Source organism: Pan paniscus, chromosome 1 (genome assembly GCF_029289425.2).
Source record: "Pan paniscus chromosome 1, NHGRI_mPanPan1-v2.0_pri, whole genome shotgun sequence".
Taxonomy (NCBI): domain Eukaryota; kingdom Metazoa; phylum Chordata; class Mammalia; order Primates; family Hominidae; genus Pan; species Pan paniscus.
The window spans coordinates 75029624-75057177 of NC_073249.2; the positions used below are offsets into that span (position 1 = coordinate 75029624).

The 27554-nt window shown below is 36.4% G+C and overlaps 1 protein-coding gene across 8 annotated transcripts in view; it reads right to left on the reverse strand.

The window, feature by feature from the left end:
- RABGAP1L (RAB GTPase activating protein 1 like) overlaps window positions 1-27554 on the reverse strand; it is an 830901-nt gene that overhangs the window by 292997 nt on the left and 510350 nt on the right. For all 8 annotated transcript variants that reach the window (XM_055111246.3, XM_063603797.1, XM_008978332.4 and 5 more), the window contains 3 exons: window positions 20354-20428; window positions 4297-4422; window positions 1681-1824 (listed from right to left, as the gene is read on the reverse strand). In XM_055111246.3, the coding sequence (XP_054967221.1) occupies window positions 1681-1824; window positions 4297-4422; window positions 20354-20428 (345 nt within the window). The remainder of the gene's footprint in view (window positions 1-1680; window positions 1825-4296; window positions 4423-20353; window positions 20429-27554) is intronic.

Sequence of the window (27554 nt, forward strand, 5' to 3'; positions counted from 1 at the left end):
CCAACTAGCCCCATTAAAAAGCGGGCAAAGGACATAAACAGACATTTTTCAAAAGAAGATATACAAATGGCCAATGAGCATATGAAAAAATGTTCAACATTACTAATTATCAAAGAAATGCAAATTAAAATCATAACATGATATTATCTTATGACAGTCAGAATGGCTATTATTAAAAAGTCAAAAAATAACAGATGTTAGTGAGGATGTAGAGAAAAGAGTCCACACTGCTGGTGAGAATGTAAATTAGTATAACCTCTATGGAAAACAGTATGGAAATTTCTCAAAGAATTAAAAATAGAACTACCATTCAATCCAGCAATCCCACTATTGGGTACCTATCCAAAGGAAAAGAAATCATTGTATAAAAAAAGATTCGTGCACTTATATGCTTATCGCAGCACTATTTATAATAGCAAAGATGCAAAATCAGCATTAAGTGTCCATCAGTGGATGACTGGATAAAGAAAATGTGGTATGTACATACAATGTAGCATTATTCAGCCATAAAAAAGAGTAAAATCATGTCATTAGCAGCAACATGGATGGAACTGGAGGCCATTATGTTAAGTAAAACAACTCAGAAAGTCAAATACTGCCAAATAATGTGTATACATGGACACAGAATTTGTAATAATAGACATTGGAGACTCACATGGGACAGTGAGAGGGGGGTAGGGGATAAGAAATTATTCAACAGGTACAATGTGCATTATTCAAGTGATGGTTACACTAAAAGCCCAGACTTAACCACTACACAATATATCCACGTAGCAAAACATCACTTGTACCCCTTAAATTTATACAAAAAAAAATTTTTTTAAAGGATGTTTACCTTAAGAAGCATAGTAATACACAACTGTCTAGATTATATATTAAGCTTATAATCACGTAGATAAGCTTATACTTTTGATTAGTCCTGCTTTTTAAGATAGCTATATTTTATATACATTTATACTGCCATTGAAAATATACACTTCTTATCTAGCAAATTCCCTATTACTGCTAAGATAGTCAAACATTTTGATGACCAATATAAGCCATATATATGCATAATACTGTTTATTTCTTTAAAAGAGTAAATAAATATAGCCATCTAAGGAACTAAAAACAATAAAATACACAAATATAAACACCTAAGAAATTTTACAAACTAATTTTTGAAATATTCTACTATATAAAAATATAATTATATGACATAATAGCTTTAGTTTATCATTTGTCTCATCATTTGGCAGCAGTCCCAAACATGATAAACAGAAAGATGTCTGATGAACTGAGAAATTAGTTATTATAAAAATCTCATTTATATTCACTCTTGCAGTATAACTGCATTAATATTAAAAAACACCCAGTTCTAAATTCATTTATTTAACCTTAAAGGCATTTTATACTGGTAAAACATTATTATACAGATATAGGTTTATTATGAATTTAATTATGCAAATTTAATCACCCATTTTACTTTGTAGGAATTATATATGCCTTAACATTTTCATTCCTCAGAAATAATAAAATTACAATTAAAATAGTTTTTACTGAAAATTCAAATACAGCTTTTTGGTCAGTGAGTATTTATGGCTTAATGTCACAGGCAAAAACAAAAGGAAGAAAACTGTAACCATTTTTAGTAGAAACTACTTTCTATTTTGGCTTAGTGAAAGATGGGAGTCACTCTACCTCACAAAGCAGTAAGTCAATGATGTGGAACACCATGCAGAGTGGGAACTTGGCAGTAAAAAGAGTGAGAAACCACTGGGATGCATACATATGAGCTTCCAGGTTCAGATCAGAAAAATGGCTATGCAGGTCCGGTAGCTGTTCCTAAAAGTCAAAGTGGAAAATTTAAGAGCAATGAGAAGCTTGCAGCAGAACAATGAAGTTCCTGCCACAACTGCAACTTACAAACAGCTTTCTATGATCGCTGTAACTCTATTCTAGTATTGGTTGTCTTGTATAACTGCACAGAAGTGATGACAGCAGATGAGAATTAGGGATATGACAGATAATTGAGGAAAATACAAACAGACTTATTATAAACAACTAAGAAAGACCATCTCTTGCTCACTTGACTGTTCTTGATTCTTGCAAAATTCTCATTCTACCAGAGCATCTGTAGTGTAATGTGTATCTTGACTCCAGGGTCAAGTCATAGCATCCCCATTCAGGGTTAAATTTTTTTTTTTTTTTTTTTTTTTTTTTTGAGATAAGAGTCTTGCTCTGTCATCCAGGCTGGAGTACAGTGGCATGATCCTGGCTCACTGCAACCTCCGCCTCCCAGGTTCAAGCCATTTTCCTGCCTCAGCCTTCCAAGTAGCTGAGATTATAGGCACCCTCCACCAGGCCCGATTATTTTTTGTATTTTTTATTAGAGACAGTGTTTGACCATATTAGCCTGGCTGGTCTCGAACTCCTGACCTCAAGTGATCTGCCCGACTTGGCCTCCCAAAGTGCTGGGATTACAGGTGTGAGCCACTGTACCCAGCCCAGGGTTCAATTCTTAACTAGCTAGAAAAGAAATGTATCTTCTCTTTGGAAATCATCTAATCTGGGGTCTATGATGTTTCAGTATATTTTTTGAACACTTAGAAAATTCTAAGCCACGACAAACTATTTAGAAATCTGTCTTCAGCATATTAAAAATGGCAAAGCAAAGAAATTATGCAAAGGTATAATATATAAAATTGGATATCTTCTAAAAATGCCTTTATGGTAACTTTATTTTTTTCTCCCAATTTAAACAAGCAAATGGTTTTCAAAAGCATGAACAGCAAGGTACAAAGTATTAGCATAGCTATTACCATAACTGAAAGACAAAGGCCACCTTCATTTTGTTTTCATAAATAGACCACAAAAAGAAGAATAAAAAACAAAATAAGCCATTTCTTGAACTACATGCTCTCTTTGAAAAACAGCCAAATGTGCCCATTAGGTACTTCAAATGGAATGTCCAAATGCTCATTCAGTTAACTGAAAAAAAAGTGCTAATAGAAAAATGTGGTTGAGGTTCTTCATAGTACCACACATCTGTTATTTATTAGGTATATTTACTTGATTCTCAAAGCCCTTAGGAATACTGACCTTCGAAAATATATGAATTTTTTGGTAAATAAAAGGCAAAAAGCAAGTAATCCCAAATATTTACTTGGTAGAATTAAATCGTTAAAAAGGAGCTTATTGCTGTTAATATCCATATTTACCAGATTCTTCTACATAGTCTTTTTCCTCCTTAATGCCCATTTGTCATTGTACTTATGGCTCGTTTTACATCCCTGCCTCCTTTTATTTCTTTTCAATTTTAAAGTCTTCTACCCTCCTACATTCCCTTCTCCCAATAAATTGTTCCTTTAACCTCACTGCAAATTCATCTTCTACTGCCCTGTTCTTCTAATCTCTCAGTCTCCTACTGGCTTCACTTCCCTCTTTAGACACCTATGGATCCCCTGGCAGTTCATATCAATGAGCTCCTACTAGCATCTTCTGCTCTCACATTCCACGAACCTCCTTCCTCAACCATTTTACCCTTCCCCAATATGGAATCAATCCATCCGTGTACTTCCTTCACATTTCTCTTGGATTCCCAAAACCCCTTTTAAACAAAGTCACATAAACATGCCACAAAAACCCATTATAAATTTAAGATTATCAACTTCAGGTAGAACTCCAAAGCTAGTTAAAAATTCCTTTTGTCAGCTCTGGTCAATCACTTTGCCTGTGGTCACAATCTTTTTTACTATGTAATATTTGGTATATATAAAAGGATGCATGTTTCTCACACACATTTATAAATACGCATTGTAAAGCACAACAACAACATTGAGATTAGGAATTATATTTAAAAATTTTTAAATGTATCCCTACAGTATTTTAGTATGTTTTATTCTCTTATGAATATCTTTCTGGCTTTTCCAAGTGTTCTATGTGGACTCAAATAAGGAAGTGGTGCTAATTAGTATGCAGAAAGCTCTTAGGTATTTCCATTTTTACTCTGTAAATATCTCCATTCCTCTACAAACAATACTTGGCAATCTCTTAATGATTAAACTCATTAGATTCTCACTTCAAAGTATATTTAACTTGAACATTTAAAATGTGAGATATTTTTAAAATAGTAAAATGGCTAAATAAACATATTATGATAGACCAATGTAGATATTGGTCTGAAACTAAATCCATGTACATTTTCTATAATATTCCATTAAACTTCCATAATTCATTATTGCTTACCAACTCTATTAGGCTTTTTCTATGACTCAACAAATCCCTGAGTGATAAAAGTTCCTAATTTTTATTTACCTGCATTAGTCTCTCCAACTGGTAGAATTTGCAATGAAGATCTTCGAAGTTGTTTCTGTAGAGGTCTCTCAAACCATAGTCGTACATGATTTTCACCAAAACACAGAATGCTTGTTCCTCTGGCATCTACAGAAAAATATATACATATACAACATAAATAAGTGGCATTTTGCCAGAATGTCAAAAAAGTTCCTTCATGTTATTAGTCCTTTGCATAAGTAGCTGAAGGCCTGGAGCAAATGAAGTCCTTCAGAGCCAGTCTTTGGCAGAGTGACATGACCTCCTTACTTGAGATGGGAATTATCTTCTTTTGTTAATTTTAATCATGTTGTCATTCATTCATTAGGCTATCTTTAAAAATAGGCAATACACTCATGATTAAAAAACCAAAGCACACTTTGGGAGGCCAAGGCAGCCAGATCACTTAAGCCCAGGAGTTCGAGACCAGCCTGACCAACATGGCAAAACCCTGTCTCTACAAAGAATAAAAAAATTAGCCGAGTGTGGCAACATGAGTGTGTAGTCCAGCTACTTGGGAGGATGAGGTGGAAGGATCGCTTGAGCCTGGGAGGCGGAGGTTGCAGTGAGCAAAATCATGTCACTGCATTACAGCATGGGTGACAGAGCGAGACCCCGTCTAAAAATAATAATAATAAAATAAAATAAAAACAATGTAAAAAGATCTAAAGGTAAAAGTCTCGCTCCTCCCTATCATTATATATAAACTAATCCCCGGTACCTACACCCCCCAACCTCTTTTGCATAACCTCATATCTACTCTAAATAATTTCTCCTGTATTCTGCCACTGATTATCTATGCAAATAAAATAATTACATTTTTAATTTTATTTTGTCCCATCCCACATAAAAGATAATATTCTATATTTGTTATACATCTTGATTTTTTTCCTTAACAATATATGTTGGAAATCTTTCTATCTCAGTATATAAAGAGTTGTCTCTTTATTTTTTTAAAAGCAATTACATATATAAAAGTACTATATGTATTCCATTATATAAAAGTATTCCATTATATAAAAGTACTATAGCTCATTTAACGAGTTTCCTATTGATACTTGAGATGTTCCTAATTTTTTAATCATATAAAGCTTCAATAAACTTTGCATATGTATCATTTTGTACATATGCAAAAATGGGGTGGGGTAGAGCACATTCCCAAAAGGGGGAATGCTGGGTGAAAAAATAAATGCATTTTAAATTTTGGTAAATAGCATGAGACTATCCTCCCCAAGTTTTCTTGATGTTGCTACTTTCTGTAAAATACAGTTTTCAGGGAAATGGCCAGTAAACTCTAACATACTAGCTTTCTCAGAGGTATTTTTATCTGAACAGGGAATAAAGTCTGAAGTCAAAGGAACAAACCTCTAAACAGTGGTATCAACAGGTGAAAGAATATGGAAAGGGACATATCTAATATTCTAGAAATTACACCAAGCATACAGAAAAAGTTGTACTTATTCAATGTCCTAGGATGTAACTATTATACAAACATCTACTTTAAATATTACTTCCTTGAAAATTTACATTTGGTTGATTATGGTATTTCATACATTTGTTAGACTAACTTCATACTTCAGCAAGTGAATCAAGTAGAGTTCCATTTATTCACTTAGAAATGCAGTTGTACAAGATTTTATACAAATCAGCCACTTCTATTTTCTAATTATAAACCATAAAATACCCAAATTTGTTCAATAACATCTCCTGAAGTTAAATAAATACATTATAGTGTTTTCATTTTGATTCTTTAAATATTTGTTTATTTTCTTTTTATCTATGAGTTGTTTGAGACCTTTTCAAAATTTCTGGCCACTGACCTCAGCTATTCAAGTTAGCAACTATTTTTCAGCTTCCGTTTGGTTATTTAGGATACAATTACACTGTATTCTTTACTCCTTTGTCATCAAAGCCTCAAATGACACTAACTTGAACATATATGGCCAAGAATACTTCTCTTACCAAGGTGTAAGCCTCTTCATCTTCCTCTCAGATCTCTACTCAAATGGCTATACAAAATAGCTGCATGTAAGATAACTGTAGCCAGGCCGGGCGCGGTGGCTCACGCCTGTAATCCCAGCACTTTGGGATGCCAAGGTGGGTGGATTACCTGAGGTCAGGAGTTCGAGACTAGCCTGGCCAACATGACGAAACCCCGTCTCTACTAAAAATACAAAATAGCTGGGCATGTTGGTGTGTACATGTAATCCTAGATACTGGGGAAGCTGAGGCAGGAGAACTGCTTGACCTGGGAGGTGGAGGTTGCAGTGAGCTGAGATCGCACCACTGCACTCCAGCCTGGAGTTTTGAGATTTTATCTCAAAAGAGAGAGAGAAAAAAAAAGATAACTGAACTGCAGCCAGTCCTAGAGATACTAATTCACTTAAGTCTCTCTCTTTCTAAGTAAATGTCTTACCATCTGATGTCTTATAAAGGGAATATGTTTTTATTTCTTTGAATGTGGTAAAATCATTAGGGCAAATAAAAGGTTTATGTGCCTTTTGGCATTCATACATATAGTCACTGTACAGATGAGGTGCAGGCCCTGTTCTAGGCTTTAGGGATACAGAGATAAAGGTATAGAGCCTCCCTAGGGGAAGAGTAAACAGGCAACTCTACTTGAGTTTCATAAGGATGCAGAAGTCCAAGACTAGGGAATGTTGGGTGTTGGAAGTAAAGGTAAACATCAGAGACAATTTTGGAGGAGGCAGAGCTAGATGGCCAAATAGCAATCATCCTTCAGCAATCATCCTCCCTCAAGAACACCAAATTGAACAACTATCCACGCAAGAAACACCTTCATAAAAACAAAAAATCAGGTGAGCAATCACAGTACCCGGTTTTAACATGATATCAAGGAAGAAGGCACGGAAGAGGATAGAAAAAACAGTCTTACATTGTCTACACCAAACCTATCCTATCCCCCCAGCACTGTGTAGAGAAAGAATCCATGCACTTGGGAAAGGGAGAGAGCAGGGATTGTGGGACTTTGCATTGGTACTCAGTGCTGCCCTGTCACAGCAGAACACAACACAGGGCAGAATTTAGCAGGCACACAACAAGGAAGGATTTAGACTGGCCCCAGACAGAAGGGAAGCCCCCTGGTAGACTAAAGTGCCCTGGTGTCCTGAACAAATTTGAAAAGCAGTCTAGGCCACAAGTATTACAATCTTCTGGCAAGTCCTGGTGCTGTGCTGGGCTTGAAGCCAGTGGACTTGGGGTACATACAATCCAGTGAAACACCAGCTGGGGTAGCCAAGGGATCAAATAGAAACAACAACAAAAAAGTAAGAGTGGCTATACTTACACCCCTTCCCCAACTCCAGGCAGGGCAGCTTGGGAGATACTCCTTTTCTGCTTGTGGAAAAGAGAGGAAAGAGTAAAGAGGACTTTGTCCTGCAACTTGAGTACCGGCTCAGCCACAGTAACATGAAGCAGAGTCCTGAATCCCCTGAGTCCAGACCCTAGCTCCTGAAAAGCATTTCTAGATCCATCCTGGGCCAGAAGGAAACCTGCTACCCTGAATGGAAAGACCCTGGGGCCTTGAATAAACACCAGCAGCAGCCAGGCAGTAGTCGTCAGGTACCATGCTGGCTTCAGGTGTGACCAAGTGCAGTTGCAGCCATAGTAGCCAGTCCCAGCTGTGGTGGCTAGTGCTTGTGTCACCCTGCTCCTCAACTCCAGGAAGCCCAGCATGAGGAGAAAAAAAACACTATTTATTCAGGGGAAAGTGAGAGAAGAGAAAAAGACATTTTAGGAATTCTCTCAGATCTTACCCAAGCCCACCAAGGCTATATCTCTGCGAGTCTGCAAAAATTGCAGCATTATTTGGCTTGGGGCATCCCCTAAAGCAGATATGGCTTCAGTGACTAAAGACTTAGATCACAACACTTAATTCCCTTTGGAAAGGCTTCTCAAGAAGGATGGGTAAAAATAAGTCCAGACTATGAAGATTAGAATAAATACTTAACTTTTCAATGCCCAGATATCAATAAACATCCACAAGCATCAAGAATACCCAGGAAAACATGACCTCATCAAATGAACTAAACAAGGTACCAGGGACCAATCCTGGAGTGAGAGATATGTGACATTTAAGAGAATTCAGAATAGCTACTTTGAGGAAGCTCAATGACTTCAAGACAATACAGAGAAAAAATTCAGAATCCTATCAGATAAAGTTAACAAAGAGACTGAAATAATAAAAAATAATTAAGCAGAAATTCTGAAGCTAAAAAATTCAACTGACAAACTTAAAAATGTATCAGTCTCTCAACAGTAGATGATCAAGCAGAAGAATCAGTGAGCTTGAAGACAGGCTATATGAAAATACATAGAGGAGAAACAACAACAACAAAAAGAATAAAAAGACATTAGGCATGCCTGCAAGATCTAGAAAATAGCCTCAAAACGGCAAATCCATGAATTATTGAGCGTAAAGAGGAGGTAGGGGAAGAGATCAGAGTAGAATATTAGAAAATAAATGGACTGGAGTTGAAAAGTGATGCATAAACCTACAAAATGGGAGAAAATTTTCGCAACCTACTCATCTGACAAAGGGCTAATATCCAGAATCTACAATGAACTCAAATAAATTTACAAGAAAAAACAAACAACCCCATCAAAAAGTGGGTGAAGGATATGAAGAGACACTTCTCAAAAGAAGACATTTATGCAGCCAAAAAACACATGAAAAAATGCTCACCATCACTGGCCATGAGAGAAATGCAAATCAAAACCACTATGAGATATCATCTCACACCAGTTAGAATGGCAATCATTAAAAAGTCAGGAAACAACAGGTGCTGGAGAGGATGTGGAGATATAGGAACACTTTTACACTGTCGGTGGGACTGTAAACTAGTTCAACCATTGTGGAAGTCAGTGTGGCGATTCCTCAGGGATCTAGAACTAGAAATACCATTTGACCCAGCCATCCCATTACTGGGTATATACCCAAAGGACTATAAATCATGCTGCTATAAAGACACATGCACACGTATGTTTATTGAGGCATTATTCACAATAGCAAAGACTTGGAACCAACCCAAATGTCCAACAATGATAGACTGGATTAAGAAAATGTGGCACATGTACACCATGGAATACTATGCAGCCATAAAAAATGATGAGTTCATGTCCTTTGTAGGGACATGGATGAAATTGGAAATCATCATTCTCAGTAAACTATCGCAAGAACAAAAAACCAAACACCGCATATTCTCACTCATAGGTGGGAATTGAACAATGAGAACACATGGACACAGGAAGGGGAACATCACACTCTGGGGACTGTTGTGGGTTGGGGGGAGGGGGGAGGGTTAGCATTGGGAGATATACCTAATGCTAGATGACGAGTTAGTGGGTGCAGCGCACCAGCATGGCACATGCATATATATGTAACTAACCTGCACAATGTGCACATGTACCCTAAAACTTAAAGTATAATAATAATAAATAAAAAATAAAAAAAGAAAAAAAATGGCATAGTACAGTATTTGCAGGTAACCATATATGTTATATTTGCATATAACATTACTGAAGTAGATGATTTTAGTAATCTACTTTAAATCATCTCTTTATAATACTTAATACAATGTAAATGCTATGTAAATCGTCATTACAATGTATTTTTATTTATATTTTTACTTGTTACACTGTTATTAATGTTTCCAAATATTTTTCATCCACGATTGGTTGAACCTGCAGACATGAAGGGCAGACTGAATATATGTATCTCATTTGCCATTTGCTCTGAAAATTTTCTTGAACCCTGATATTATATCATGTACTTAATAGCACCTACTTGTTTCCTTTAACTGTACTTTTAAAATAATTTACTTATAGATGCATTTGTGCAGTTGTTTGATTAGTATCACTCACTGCTCCACTGAGCTTTGGACTCCATAACAAAAGACACCATGTTTATTTTTTTCACTACTGTATCTATTGTATTTGCCTGGTGCCATCCATATAGTCAGCTCTCAGCTTATATATTTTAAGGAATGATTAAATAAGCAATTGAATGAATGAGTAAATAAACAAATTGCATAAAATAAAATATCATTTGCAAAAAAAAAGAAAAGTGATGCATAACAGTAGAGCTGCAGCATACCATTATATACCATTTTTATCATACAGATAAAACAATGTAAATAGTTCAAGAGCACAGACAACAATAAAAAGTGGTAACATAACCAGAAAGTGATGAATTTTGAGTACTTATTACTTTTGTTTTTAACATGAGTTATTTAACTGTAAGTTTTTATCATTTAATTTGTAACAATGGCTGTGCTTAACAACTGGTTCACAGAATTCCTGAAAATTTAACAATTGGCCGTCAAAAGCTGGTATGACCTGGCTGTAGCACAGCACTGATATGACCATGATAAAGAGTTAGGAATGTATTCTAAGTGCAGTGGGAAATCAGTGAAGAGTTTACAGCAGCGGATCTGATTTTTATTTTTAGTAAGGTCACGCAGCTGCTACCAATTCCTCATTAGTTCCCAATATCGAGGGACAACTATATTTTGGTTTACTAAGAATCTATCACTTTTCTTTTGTATACAGGTATAATCTACAAGAACCTATATTCAATCATTCCCCTCAAAACTTTGCCCAGAAACAGATCATGAATATACAAAAGGCGCTGCAGGAGAAATACATGATTTTGGAATTATACCAATAGATGTTAATTTCAGGTAAGGTTTTAATTACTCGCTGGGTGATTTTGAGCAGGCAACCTCTTTTAATGCCTAAGATTTTTTTTACTTCTAAAAAATTAGAAATAATAATACCTATGTCATAGGGATGCTACAAGTATTAAGTGAAATATATTTAAGAGACAACATATACATATTGTTGGCAATCACTAAATGTAAATTTCTCTTATCTTTCCTTCCTTAAAGACAGAGACTGTCTTATACATTGACAATTACCAAAATGCTTTATACAAGGATACTCAAAAGAATAAACGATGCATAGGTAAAATTTTTACTCTAAGATCTTTCTGTTAAAATGATTTGCTGGAATTTAAGTTGTTAACATGAAGCAGCAAAAATGTGCTGCTTTTCATATAAGTGACAGCATTTCTTGTGTATCACTAGGAAGAATGTCCCCCTCCTCCTCCCCATGCTTTTTATGACTCAGACAAACTGCACCTTCAAGGTTCTCCACATGGTTTTGTATACAAGCTCAGAGGGAATAACTGGGTTGGGATATACTCTATAGCACAGCTCTGCCTTTAAAATATTACTGATCTTTTAAAACTGATCATAAGTGGCACTTTGTTATTTCTCTTTAATGTGAGGAGACCCCTGCTTTCTCTGAATCCCAAAACTCTTTGTTGTATGCCATTACAGTTATTTGTGCACTTCTAACCACCACTTTAATGTTGTACCCCCCACTCCACAACTCTTGGCATAGAACCTTCAATAAATATCAAGTGTTAAATATTTCTTTAAGATAAACTAGCAAAATTCTGCATATATCTGCCTTTTTAATGAAGTCATACCACACAAGTAGGGCAATCTGTTGGTAACTGCCAACAAAAATGTAGAAGGAAAGTATTGGTGTGAAGGCTAGAAGCAAGGGGCAGCCAAATGCAACTATATTAGCACTTGATTTCCTGTAATTCTATTCCAAATGCTAAATATAAAAAGCTTTTATATTATCTATATTTTGTGTCGACTATTCAGCTTGTCCCTCAATCGGCATAAAGAAAATCAACCAAGATGTGAGATGCAATGCTAGGTTGTACTGTCAAACTTCACCTTAGTACGTGCAGTTCCTCCACGAGGTAGTACGGTGGTACCTACCTACTTAAAAAAAAAGCACTAAAATGACTATTTAACTTATTACAATGATTAACGCTTCATAGAATAAGATAATCCAATTTATCCAATTTATGCAACTGGTCTAAAGTTACAATAAAAATACATAATTGAACAACACATCTTTAAATAAAATATTAAGGTGTTGGAATATGGTGGGTCTCTAAGACTGAATGTCCATTTTTGCTGTGTACAGAAACTTTATCACCAGTGTTATTTCATTAAGGAAAAGGGGATAAACATTAAAATATTATAATTTAAGATATCAAAATATCATCCATGGCTTTATGAAATACAAAACAAAAATACCTGCCTCACATGCATAATTGAGAATTGAGTGATGTAATCACTGTTTGGTAATAAATGTTGATAATGATCTGCCATCTGTACTAATTGTGTTGATCACTGAATGGAGACAATCTCCAAGCCCTCACTACTTCTCTCCACAATAAACTATAAAACAAAGCAGTGCTAAGTATTTCAAGTCTTTAAGATGCACCTGAAATCATTTACATCAAAGTATTTTTTGAAGTAAAACTACATTTTGATAATTTAAAGTAATCCCCATAGTTAGTGTAAAACTAAATTTCCTGCTTCACATGATGTGTTTCACATCTTTTTGGAATGATCTACCTTTCTCTATGAAGGAGATGAACACTCTACTGATATTCCCAATTTTCTTCAACAAAAATGAATGGGCCCGGCATGGTGGCTCATGCCTGTAGTCCCAGCACTTTGGGAGGCTGTGTGTGATCACTTGAGGTCAGGAGTTCGAGACCAGGCTGGCCCACATGGTGAAACATCATCTCTACTAAAAATACAAAAATTAGCCAGGCATGGTGGCATGTGCCTGTAATCCCAGCTGCTCGGCAGGCTGAAGCAGAAAAATTCCTTGAACCCAGGAGAAGAGGCTACAGTGAGCCAACATCTTGCCACTGTACTCCAGCCTGGGTCATAGAGCGAGACCATGTCTCAAAAAAAAAAAAAAAGATGAATGCTGGTGAACCTTGAAACTCAAGGTTATTTATCATGTCTTCATTTTTTGTTTACATATTAAAAAGCAAATAGAATGAAAACTTCTAGTCATTTGTCTATTCTCCCTTTAAATCAAATAGCTTAATACATTTAAATTGAATGTCAATGTATAAGCCATAAAATTCTATCATTGTATGATATATTAGTCTCCTATGTGTAATCCATTCAAATTAGTTGGACCAGGGACCAAAAGAAAACTGGCTGGGCAAATAATTATTAATGTAAAAGCAAATAATTATTAATTTAAAAAATAACAGCAACAGTTACCATTATTAGACATATTCATTCATGACCCCATTTGATATTCACCAAAATCCTGCAAGGTAGGCATTATTTTTACATTATAAATATAATACTAGTGAACTTCAAAGAAGTTAAATGACTTGCCAGTAACTATAGGTCTATTAAGTAAAGCCTGGTTTTAATCTCATAACTGCATTATTTTTGTGCTAGGTACAAAATATGTAAGACTCTTTACACTCATCATAAGGTACTCAATACTCATAATAAGCCTAGAAGGATGATAACAAGAAACTAAAGCTCAGTTGAAGAAACTTGCCCAAAGCCATATAACTTGAAAGGTATTAAACCACAATCCAAATTCACAGTTGTACTTTTCAGTATCCTTTGAAAGAGTTCAGCTTCAAAAAGGCAGAGAGACATAAGATAGTAGTTAAATATTTTTTAAATAGGTAAAATGTTTGTGTGTATTAGGACACAGGGAGATGTTGGAAAATGGCTCAAAAGCACTTCATAAGAATTAACTTGGAATAGGAAAATGAATGCTTCTTTCTCTTGAACTAGAAGGAAAAGTGATTTGGAAGTATAGGACTTATTTTTTAAATACACTAAAAATCTTGTAGTAAGTATATCACTCAAGATGATGTGATGTACCTGTTTAGCATCCTACTGTCCCATCATCTGATATCAAAACCCCTCTTCCTATAGGAAGACCATTCCATTGTTTAGGAGGGGCTGATGGTGTTCACTGATCTTCACTAAAGACCTGGGCTGTGACAATTAGAATGCCCTACCCAACCAGGCCAAAGTCCAACAGGAAGAAAAACAGAGGGAGTTGTTGGTGTTGTTGCTGTGTGTCACTTTAAATAAATGCAGAAGCTATAGCAAAAGACAGTCCCTTTTAAACGAGGTAGCAAAAAATAGTCCCTTTTAAATGAAGTTGTCCTGATCATATGAATCCAGGCCAGCCAACAGTCATTTTGCCCACTTTTTTGTCTACTAACATAATTAAGACAATAAAATTCAAGAAAAGCAGAGATACAGATTCTTGATGACAAAATATGAACTCTGCAGTCCAATCATGTGAAAAATCATCTCTGACCCTAGATTTCCCAGTTATATGAGTCAATTCTGTCGCATGCAGCAGAAAGAGTCTTGAATAATATAATGCCACAAATACTTAACATATATATATATGTTACAAATATATATATATATACACGATAGAGACTTCAAAATGAAGCCTTTATCTTGTCACCTTGGACTCTGGAATCTGTAATAGGTAGTTCTGCTTCTCATTTACTTCCATTGGTTAAATCTTATCCCAAACCTGTCTTTTTGGTGAGAAATATTTTAAAATTTATAATTTTTAATTTTATTTTACTCTGAAATACAACAAACAGAAAAATGTATAAAAATTAAATGTACACTTTAATTAATACTTGATTATAAACTAAAAAAACTTACAAAGGATGCATGTAACCACTATCTAGGTTAAGAAAGAGAATACTGTCGATAGCCCTGAAAATCCCTGTGTCTCTTTTCAGTCATGATTCCCAGTTTCTCCCTAGAGAAATCACTTTCCTAACTTTAACAGTTATCACTTCATTGGTGTTCTTTACAGTTTTTTCCATCTATCTAGCATCCTAAAAATAGAATTTAGTTTTGCTTGTTATTGAACTTTATGCAAAATGGAATCATACCAAATGTAATGTTGTACTTTGCTTTTTTTAAACTAAATCTTATGTTTATATGATTCATTTATATGAATCAATGTAGTGTGAAACATTCATTTCCATTGCTGTATGGCATTCATACTCTAAGAATATCATAATTTAGCCATCTTACTGTCTAATTACAATTCTAATATTGGACATTTTAGTAGTGGACATTTGAGTTGCTTCAGTGTTTTGACTGTTATAAACACTATTAATTAGGACAAAAGTAATACATGTATTTTGATGTACAAGTGCGTAAATTTGACTAAGGTATGTCTAGGAGCAAAACTTCTGGGTGTGCATATCTTTATCAGACAAAGCCAAATCGGTTTCGAAAGGAATTGTACCTAGTCATAGTTTTTTTTTAAAAATTCAATAGTTTTAAACATGCTAGATTATTCAAACATAATCCTTCTTGCAGTTGGAAAGCTTCTATAAATGCCAATATTAGTATACATACAGTAATTTAACCTTAAAAATGAACATAAACTTCTGAATGTCTAAAAAGGTACATGTTCAATTAAAAAATTTAAAACTTGTAACAATAAATATTGTAGAAAAATTATTGGGTTACAAATTATCTAAAATATTTTATATAATTTTTAGAGTAAGTGAAATATAATCAGGTCATAATTTATTAAGACTAAGAGATAAAGACTAATATCATGATTATGAAATTACAAATTATTATTGTATATTTCATTACAAAGGCAGTTGAACATTATAATGGTTGCAGGCAATCTGTACTATAACATTCTCCAACTGTAAATGACAAATTTCTTGTAATTTCATAAATGGATGTAAGAGTCTACTGTGATAAACATTTAATTCTTCCATTGTCTAAACTACTACATGTTACAAAGCTATTGTCAAAGCATCTAGAAATTTCCAAGTACAAGGAGAGGCTAATTATTTATTTAAACTACTTAGACACGAAAAAATCCTAAAAATTCAAAACTGTTTTTGAACATACTTTCATTTTTGGTCTTACTTTCTTCTCAGGCAATGAATGTGAAATATAAATGACTATGGGTGAGGAAAGGACAGAACCCAAAAGGAAGCAGGCTCTCACAGTGATTAATATGGAGCTTCCAAAGATGTCTGGCAGCAAAAAGAAGCAATAGCTTATGTAACTGATAACAAATTAGTCAGTAAGACCCTAATAATGTATCTCCCTGGAACCTGAGATAGTGTGTTTGATGAATTGTTTAAACCAGTCCGTATTCTTCTATTTGTTTAAACCAGGGAGACAAAAATATAGTAAAAAATAAATTACAGTTAACTTCTGTTATTCAAATTGGTTGAATGGATGGGTTGGTCAGTTAATGGAATATGCTAATTAACAGAATTATCAAACATACTGCCAATTAAAAATTAGAATATGTTTTTCATTAACAGAATGCTGAATATCAGTTCATTGTTCCTTAAGGATTCTAAAAGGATTTCTATATTTCAAGTTATTTTTATAAAAGCCATGACAACACTGAATAATTCTATTAATGTAGAAAGTGTGAGAGACTAGACTGAATTTCTGTCTCTCTTGTAACATACACTGGAAGCTATCTTGTTGGAGTTCACAAAGGCTGACTCACTACGTGGCCCTTATAATAGTAGAGTACATAATGTAGAAAAAAAATTCTGGGTATTTGAGCTCTCGTTATTTGAATCTCCCTCTTTCTCTCTTTGCGGACGGGGTGGGGAGGGTGTTTCCAAATAATTATGAACTTATAATTGACCCAAACTTCTGTCAAATCCAAAACAGATTTCTCAGAGAGATATTCTTCTCACTGAACATTAATAAATATATTATAATATGTTAAACAGGGCTACAGGTAAAAAATGCTAAACTACGGTATGTTCAAAGATCACTTTGTGGCCAGGCGTGGTGGCTCACGCCTGTAATCCCAGCACTTTGGGAGGCTAAGGTGGGAGGATCACCAGGTCAGGAGATCAAGACCAGCCTGGCTAACATGGTGAAACTCTGTCTCTACTGAAAAAAACACTAAAATTAGCTGGGCATGGTGATACGTCTGCCTGTAGTCCCAGCTACTCTGGAGGCTGGGGCAGGAGAATCGCTTGAACCCAGGAGGCGGAGGTTTCATTGAGCTGAGATTGCACCACTGCACTCTAGCCTGGCAACTGAGCGAGACTCCATCTCAAAAAAAAAAAAAAAAAAAAAAAGATTACTTTGTTCAAACCAAAGCTTCACCCATGTCTTGAACTTCAGCTTCTCATCCAAGTAATTATAAAGGCTTCCTTTAGAAGAAAGATGGCTCTGAGCCTTGAAGAAAACATCCATGTCACTGGGTATGGTCTCCAGCCTCTTAGGGAAGGGACCTGACTATTCTAGATTCTAGTGGGTTTAGAAGGGGAACAAGGGCCCCTGAGAATTTGTGACTATAAAGTAACTGGTCATCACAGGAAGTCCCAAAAAGGTGAGATGTAGAGAAATCAAAGAAAGAAGGATAACAAGAAGACAGAAACTGTCATAAACAGATAATAATGTAACAGAGGGAAAAAAATCATCAACCTCAAAGTGAAACAAAGTGAAAATCATAATAGAACTATTATAATTAAAATCAGGTTTTCAGAATTAGGACCATGAATCTACTATAATTGCTCTTCACTTCCAGAATGCTAAACCTCAAAAAAACAATGCTGTCCTTTTAAACTTCTTGGGCCTCTCGTTACATTTGACACTATTCATTGCTTCCTCCCTACTGAGAATCTGAACTTCTTTAAGGATTTTACTTCCGCATCAGGCCTTCAAATGTTTGCTGTTCCTGGGATTTAATCTTCTTACTCTATTCATTCTTCTAGATGATCTGATGTACTCTCATGACTTCAGCTTTCATTTCTCCTCCAGCATTAATCTCCAGTATGCAACTGGCTGCTGAACATATATCTCCACCTAGATGTCCCAAGAATATCCTGAACTCAAATAATTAGAAACAAAACTTATCATCGGACGGGCGCAGCGGCTCCTGCCTACAATCCCAGCACTTTAGGAGGCCAAGGCAGATGGAACACTTGAGGTCAGGAGTTTGAGACCAGCCTGGCTAACATGGTGAAACCCCATCTACTAAAATACAAAAATTAGCCCGGTGTGGTGGCGCATGCCTGTAATCTCAGCTACTTGGGAGGCTGAGGAAGGAGAATCACTTGAACCCAGGAGGTGGAGGTTGCAGAGAGCTGAGATCATGCCACTGCACTCCAGCCTGAAAGACAGAGGTAGACTTCATCTAAATAAATAAATAAAGGCCAGCGCGGTGGCTCACGCCTGTAATCCCAGCACTTTGGGAGGCTGAGGCAGGTGGATCACGAGGTCAGAAGATCAAGACCATCCTGGCTAACATGGTGAAACCCCATCTCTACTAAAATATACAAAAAGTTAGCCGGGCATGGTGGCAGGAGCCTGTAGTCCCAGCTACTGGGAAGGCTGAGGCAGGAGAATGGCGTGAACAGGGGAGGCGGAGCTTGCAGTGAGCTGAGATTCTGCCACTGCATTCCAGCCTGGGCGACAGAGTGAGACTCTGTCTCTAAAGAAAGAAAGAGAGAAAGAAAGAACTCATCATCATCAACTCCTAAACTTTTTCCTTCATTCAATCTCCATAGATATATTTGCTATCTGAACTCAAAATACAACATTCATCCAGTCACCAAAGCCAGGAAACTAGATATGTCACCTTTGACTGCCCCTTTGCCAATCCATCCACAAAACCTAACAATTTTGCTCCCTGAATGTTTCTTAATTCTGCTTTTCTCTGGGTTCTCAACATCTCTCATTTAAACTGACATTTTCTTTTCCTTTTTATTATTATTATTTTTTTGAGACAGGGTCTCCTTCTATTGCCCAAGCTGGACTGCAGTGGTGCAATCAAGGCTTACTGCAGCCTTGACCTCCCAGGCTCAAGTGATCCTCCCACTTCAGCCTCCCAGGTAGCTCACCATCACTACGGGTGCTCACCACCACACCCAGATACCTTTTGTGTGTGTGGTAGAGATGGTGTCTCATTATATTGCCTAGGCTGGTTTCAAATTCCTGGGCTCAAGTGATCCTCCTGCCTCAACCTCCCAAAGTGTTGGGATTACATGTGTGAGCCACTGTGCCTGGCCATATTGATGTTTTCTACCTGGTCTCTCTGCTGCTGTCTGTTTCCTTTAATTCTGCCCTTTACACAGGTATGAAAAGATTTATCTAAAATGATCATATGACTGTATTATTCCCTTGCTCCAAAGTGACCAACGGTTCCTCATTAGCTCTAGAATAAAGCCTGCATTTTTGACATATTACAAAGTCTTCACAATTTCCCATCTTACCATTTTTACGTCACACCACTCCCCGTGTACAATTGCTATAGTAAACTGTGATTTCATATTGTTCCCTTTGTATGCTGTGCCCTATCATACTTCCATATATTTTCTCATATTGTGACTTTTGTCAATAATTCTTTACCCCCTCCCTTTCCCCTCTCACCTTCTCCAATCTCATTTCTGTCTTGACAAAGCTGCCACCTCCTCCAGAAAGTCTTTTCTGAAAGTTCTGGCAGAGCTTGGTTGGGTAATTCTCCTCTCTATTCTCTTAACCTGTGTATCACTTTCACTTAGCATACTGTAAGTTATTTAATGAGTATGTATTATTTTTGTCATCAGAAAAATAAAGACACATAAAAGAGAATAAAAATTATAAGTTCATGCCTACATTATCTGTGCCCCATCCTGGACTATGAAGTCTTTGAGAACACAAATTATAAATGATTCATCTTTATAACCCCACTTCCTAGCCCAGTACCTGAAAATTGATGCTCAATAAATGATCTGTCAAATGAAGGTAACTGACAGGAAAGAGGATATATAAAAATACATCACAGAAATGATAAAGGACTTCCTTGTCACAGTATAGTGGGTCTTAATGGTCCAGGTCCTGATATTTGGGCAGTTATACCGACTTCTTTAATTCCAGAGGATTCTAGTTAAAAATAACTCCAAATAAGCAATTTATCCTTTTCCAGCCAACAAAACTAATTCCATTGAGAAACTGTCCTATTTTTGACATCATATCTCTTACTTTATCACCTAACGTACATTTTAAAAAAGATATGCCATATGTAATCTCCATCAGATAAATGGGAAATAAGAAGGAAGAACAAAGCCAGTAGAAAGTAAAATAAACTTGGCAGCACTGTGCTATTTATCACACGGACCATTACTTACATGCAGCAGTAATACAGCAGCAAGAAAAGACTGCCCTTGACAGTACCCAATGTCTTCATCATACACAGAGTAGGCCTAGAGAAAAGATGAAAAGAAAGAAATATCGTAAATAGTCACAGATTTTAACTTAAATGTTAGCTCATACCAGGCTCCTGCTTGTTCCTGTCCCTGGGCTGTCAACCACAATTCCACTGGTCTTTCAACTTGAATCTGTATACCACTAGCACAGTGAGATCCCCAAAGAGGCTGTGTATTTCCTAAAGCAGCTCTATGTCCCTTTATCCCAGGTTCATCTTTAAAATTTTGAAATAAAGAGATGCTCAGAGGACCTAAGTTAATATTAAAAGATCTATTATGGTTTGAGATCAGCTGTATGAGGCCACAGGAGGCAGAGGCAAAGGGTGGGACAGAGTAAGAAGATTCTAAGGTTGAAGTGTGGGTTCAAATGCACTAAAAGGGGGAAATCTTGATATTGCTGAGACAGAAGTGCAGATCCGCTATTCTGACAACCCCATGCCAAAAAAAAAAAAAAAAAAAAAAAAAAAACCCTTTAGAACCTCCAAAACTTCTCAAAGACCTTTTAAACTACCCTGCCATTTTCCATGAAGGCTGAAGAGTAAAAATGGTTCTCCAATCTATACCACTGGGGCAAACCAGAAATATTTAGCATTGCCCCATGCTTTTTGCAAAATGGCTGACAGCCTCATGCTACATACATAACTGATATTTCAAGTGCTTTGGCTATTCCACAGCTTTAACGTCATTCTAACCAGGCCATCTGGAGTACAGCCAAAGAGGCCAATTCGTAAGAAATACAGCATTCCTTGGAAAGTAGCTATCATATCATTCAACTTAACATTCCCTCTTAGTTTTCAGAGGAAAGGAAATAAGGCCGTATGCTTAGTGTATACTAATTAATAGTTCAAACATCTAGGATTCTCTAATGCAAACAAAAAGACAACATGTTAGTTTTTGAGGCTGAATCAGTTACAGTAGGTAGAGTGTGCAGATCAAAGGGTAAAGAATAGGAGTTAGAAAGCTTTTTCTGTAAAAGTTCGGATAGTAAATATTGTAGACTTTGAGGAACACTTATAGTACTGGTTGCTTGTTTTTTCTTAAGGGACAGGACTTTTTTTTTTTTTTTAAACAACTTTTTAAAATGTAAAACCATTCTTACATTGGGGCAGTACAAAAATAGGCTTCATGGTCCAGTCACTGAACCCTGAATTAGAATTTTTTAAAAAATTTACTTGTTGTGATGTGTGTGTGTGTGTGTGTGTGTGTGTATATATATATATGTGTATGTATAGAGAGAGAGAGAGAGAGTTTTGCTTTGTCTCCCAGGCTGGAGTGCAATGGCACGATCTCAGCTCACTGCAACCTCCGCATGCCAGGTTCAAACTATTTTCCTGCCTCAGCCCCCTGAGTAGCTGCAATTACAAGGGCCCACCACCACACCCAGCTAATTTTCATAGTTTTAGTAGAGACAGGGTTTCACCATGTTGGCCAGGCTGGTCTTGAACTGCTGACCTCAGGTGTTCCTCTCACCTCAGCCTCCCAAAGTGCTAGGATTACAGACATAATCCACCATGCCCGGCCTGCCAAATATATTTTTAAAAGACTCTCAAAGAATACTACTGAAATCCAGGATATGTATCTCATCCCATGTATTCCATCTATGTGTTGTACTTCATTTTAGTGAGGAGATTTCCATTTAATTTAATAGAATGTATTTTGATTTTGTCAGTATAAAAATTGTCTCTGTCTAGGACAAGGCTTATCAAAGATAACTAGGAAGGCTTAACCTATGGAGAGTAAGTGTAGTATTCCCCATGTGCCAAAGTTGTCAGAGCACAGAGTCTGGAACTCCCTTTTACTCAAAAACATAAACTTTATTGATGTATGGTTTATACTCAGTGAAAGGCATACATTTTAATTGTACAGTTCCTTGAGCTGGGGCATTTATGTAGCCCTGCCATTATAAATATTTCCATCACTCCAGAATGTTCCCCCATGCCTCTCTTTGGTCAAACACCTCCACTCCAGGCAACCACAGATCTGAATTTTATCACAATATATTAGTTTTGCATTTAAAAAAATTTCATATAGATGGAATCATACAATAATGTACTCATATAATATGTAGTCTTTTGTGTCTAGCTTCTCTTACTCAGCATAACGTTCCTGAGATTCTTTCATGTTGTTGTGTGCATCGGTAGTTCATTCCTTTTCATTGCTGAGTAGCATGAATATATACTGTATGAATATACCATGATCTGTTTATTCATTCCTCTGTTTCCAGCTTTCAGCTAGTATGAATAGAGCTGTAAATATATACACAGCATTTGTGGATACAGATTTTCATTTTCCTTGAATAAATACCTAGGAATGGAGGTTCAAACTTCAAATGTTAAATGTAAGTTTATCTTTATAAGAAATTGCCAAATTGTTTCCCAAAGTGGTTATACAATTATTACACCCCTAGCAGCAACATATGAGAGTACCCCTTGCTTCACTTCCTTGTCAATACTTGATACTGTCAGTCTTTTTCCTTTTAATTAATTCCTGTAGTTTTGACTTTCATTTCCCTGGTGGCTAATGGTATAGAAAATGTTTTCATGTACTTTTAGACAATTGATACATATTCTTTTGTGACTGTTCAAGTTCCTGCCCAATTATGTGTTGCTGATTTTTGTTTTTTGTTTTTTTTGGAGGCAGGGTCTGGCTCTGACACCCAGGCTGGTGTGCAGTGGCATGATCACTACAGCCTCTGCCTCCCAGGCTGAAGCGATCGACCCACCTCAGCCTCCTGAGTAGCTGGGACTACAGGCTGCCCCACCACACCCAGCTAAGTTTTTTTCTATTTTTAGTAGGGATGGGGTTTTGCCATGTTGCCCAGGTCTGGAGCTCCTAGGCTCAAGTGATCCGCCCACCTCAGCCTTCCAAAGTGCTGGGATTACAGCCTGCCCAATTGTTTAATTGAGTTGTTCATCTCATTATTGTTGGTTCCTACGAGTTCTTCATTCTGTATATGCTCTGTATACAACTCTGTCTGAGTCCATTCTGGATGCTATAACCAGAATACCACAGACTAGTTAGCTTATAAACAAAAGAAGTTTATTTCTCACAGTTTTGGAGGCTACAAAATCCAAGATCAAGGCACCAACCAATTCAGTCTGATGAGGGTCAGTTTCCTGGTTCACAGAAATTGTGCCTTTTCATTGTCTCCTCACAAGGGGCAAACAAGATCCTTCCGGTCTCTTTTATTAAAGCACTAATCGAATTCATGAGGGCTCCGCCCTCATGATGCAATCACCTACCAAAGGCTCCATCTCTTAATAGTATCACCTTGGTGGTTAGGATTTCAACATATGAATTTTGAGGGGACACAAACAATGGGACCATTGCCAAGTCCACTGTCAGACATGCATATTACAAATATGTTTTCCCAGTCTATGGCTTGCATTTTCATTTTCTTAATGCTGTTTTTCAAAGAGCAAGTTTCAATTTTGAAAAAGTTCAATTTAATAGTTTTTGTCTTTTATGGTTCATATTTGTGTTTGTACATGCCCTGTTTTTGTGTCATGAATATTTTTTCCCATGTTTTCTTTAGAAGTTTTTTTGTTTTGGCATTTACAGTTAGGTCTGTAATCCACTTTGAAATAAGAAGTTTTTAAAACCTGGTAAGTCTATGTTCTACAACTTAGATCTTTTGCAAAACAGTTTATTCTAGATTCCTTGCATTTCCATATAAATTTAGGAATTAATTTACTGTCTTCCCAGAAATGCCTACCGTGATTTTGACTGGGATTGTGTTGAATCTATAAGTAAATTTGGAGAATGATATCTTCACAATATAGAGTCTAACAGTCATGAACCTGATATATCTCTCCCCATTTATTATTTCTTAGGATTTTGTACATGCATAACCATGTTGTTTGTGAATGTTAGTTTTACTTCCTTTGGCCATATGCCTTCTTTTCTTGCCCTACTGCACTGACTCTAGTACTATATTACAATGTATTCCAATACAATGGTGAATATAAGTGCTGAAAGAGGAAGGACATCTTTGTCTTCTTCCAGATCTTAGAAGTCAAACATTGTCTTTCACCATGAAGTATAATGTTAGCTATAGATTTTCCACAGATATCCTTCATTAGGTTTAGAAGTTTCTCTCTATTCTTACTTTGCTGAGCATGTTTTATCTTCTATGGGTACTGAATTTATAAAATGCCTTTCAAGCGTCTATTGCAATTGAAAGACAGCGCTAGCTGGATTTCCTAGGCTGACTAAGAATCCCTAAGCCTAGCTGGGAAGGTGACTGCATCCACCTTTAAACACGGGGCTTGCAGCTTAGCTCACACCCGCACACCCGACCAATCAGGTAGTAAAGAGAGCTCACTAAAATGCTAATTAGGCAAAAACAGGAGGTAAAGAAATAGCCAATCATCGATCGCCTGAGAGAACAGGAGGAGGGACAATGATCGGGATATAAACCCAGGCATTCGAGCAGGCAACGGAAAGCCCCTTTGCGTCCCCTCCCACTTCATGGGAGCTCTGTTTTCACTCTATTAAATCTTGCAACTGCACGCTCTTCTGGTCTGTGTTTGTTAGGGCTCAAGCTGAGCTTTCGCTTGCCATCCACCACTGCTGTTTGCCACTGTAGCACACCCACCGCTGACTTCCATCCCTCCGGATAGGGCAGGTGTCTGCTGTGCTCCTGATCCAGTGAGGTGGCGCCCACTGCCGCTCCCAATTGGGCTAGAGGCTCGCCATTGTTCCTGTGCGGGCTAAGTGCCTGGGGTTCATTCTAATGGAGCTGAATAGAGCTATAACACTCACCACATGGCCCAAAATTCCATTCCTTGGAAGCCGTGAGGCCAAGAACCCCAGGTCAGAGAACAAGAGGCTTGCCACCATCTTGGAAGCAGCCCGCCACCATCTTGGGAACTCTAAGAACAAATACCCACCAGTAACATAATGATCATATTACTTTCTCTTTATTCTGTTAATGTAGTTAAAATATATCAATTTTCAAATGCTGGACCAACCTTGTATATATGGGTCAAGAGTTATTATCCTTTATATTACCGTATTAAGTTTGTTACTCTTTTTTGTTTTGTTTTGTTTTGTAGGGGTTTTTTGAGAATATTTTATGAGGAATATTGGTCTGTAACTTCTTTGGTAATGCCTGACACATTTTGGTATAGGGTTATGCTGGCCTTATAAAACAAGTGTGTCAGTGTTCTCTGTCACTCTGCTTCTGAAAGAGTTTTGCGTAAGACTGGTATTAATTCTTCTTCAACCATCGGGGCCTAGAGTATTCTCCTTGGAAAGGTTTTTATTATGAATTAAATTTCTTTAGTGGAAATAGAGCTATCCGTATTTTCATTTTCTTTTTGTTTCAATTTAAATAATTTGTGTTTTTCAAAAAATGCTCTTTTGTATGTAAATCGTTAAGGTTACTGACATAAATTCGTTCATAATAGTCCCTAATTGACTTTTTAATATCTGTATATGATTTATCCTCTTTCATACATAAAAGTTTAAACTTATATTTTCTCTTTTCCTTGATTAGTCTTGGTAAGGATTTATTAATTTTATTAATCTTTTCAAAGATCTGGCTTTTGGTTTTATCTTTTTCTTTTTTAAATACATTTTCTATTTCATTTATTTCTGTTCTTTATTATTTATTTCCATCTATTTACCTAGGTTTTAATTTGCTCTTCATTTTCTAGCTTGTTAAGATAGAAACTTAGATCTATCTTCTTTTCTAATATAGGCATTTAAAGCTATAAACTTGCCAGTAATTTCTTGATACCTTTTAAAGATACCGATAATGGTGCCAATCCTTGCCAACTGTCATCATCCCCAAATATGATAGGTCAGTGGGGTGGTATATACCCAGCTCTCTGTCAACCCAATAGAGTTCAGCACAATAGTTTCTGTGAAGATCTAGGCAATTCCAACTCCAAGGCTATAGCCTCAGAAAAATTTGGGGTTATGCTACCAAGGCAAAGGTTTGAAACTAGGACCACTGTGGCAACAACCTTAGCCATAAGAAATGAAGTGGGGTACATGGCAAAAGCAGGTCTACCCCAGCTTCCTTTTTAGGTCTCTTTCTTCAGATGAAATTAACTAGATAATTCACAAATGCCTCCAGTAATTTGTAACAGAGGTGTTATGCTATACATACGCTCAAATGTTAGGCCTAATTAATCCTTGAGTTGTTATCAATGGTTTATTATAAGTTCTAAAAGCAAATGAATATGTATCTTCCCTGATTCTTGTTTGTTTGTTTTGAGACAGGTCTCCCTCTGTCGGCTCACTGAAGCCTCCACCTCCCAGGCTCAAAAGATTCTCCCACCTTAGCCTCCCAAATAGCTGGGGCTACAGGCACATGCCACCATGCGTGGATAATTTTTTTTTTTTTTTTTTTTTTGGTAGACATGGGGTCTCACTATGTTGCCTAGACTGGTCTCAAATTCCTGAATTCAAGTGTTCCTTCTGCCTCAGCCATCCAGAGTGCTTGGATTACAGGCATGAGCCACCCCATCTGGCCACTTCCCTGATACTTATGCCGTAAGTGGGACAAATGTGGAAACAAATATTAAAATCTTGATGTTCTATCCATTTGTCCAACTTTAACATAAACCATCTACAGATGACTCCTTTAGAAAATGATATCCCTGGGGTTTAAGCTATCATAAATTTTTTGAATCCAGTATCTGTTCAAATTATGAGAGGAAAGAGGAAGGAAGGAAGGAAAAATTCTATTTTATGTAACATAAAAAAGAAAATCAGATTAGTATAGATACCACCATATCTATTAATCTATTACCACCAGTTCAATTAATCAAACCATATGATGGCTGAAGCTAACAGTATCCAAAGATGTTGGAATACTACTGACCATGCTATCACTTCAGTAGAAGCAGTCACCAAAATGTAAACTTTCATTGGAAAATAGATACATTTCTTCATTCATACACAAAGTACGTGCTTCTCAAATAATCCTTTTATATTTTAAAATCAGGAATCTTTTCACTTAGAAGTTGAAACTCCAAACGTTAAAATATTTGATCGGCTGCTTCAATCCAGGGAGAACTTCAGTTTGCTTTGTTCTTGCTTTGTCACAAAAACTATTTAAAATCTCTATGGAAGAACATTTTCTAATACTCACAAACTGAATCAGTAACCT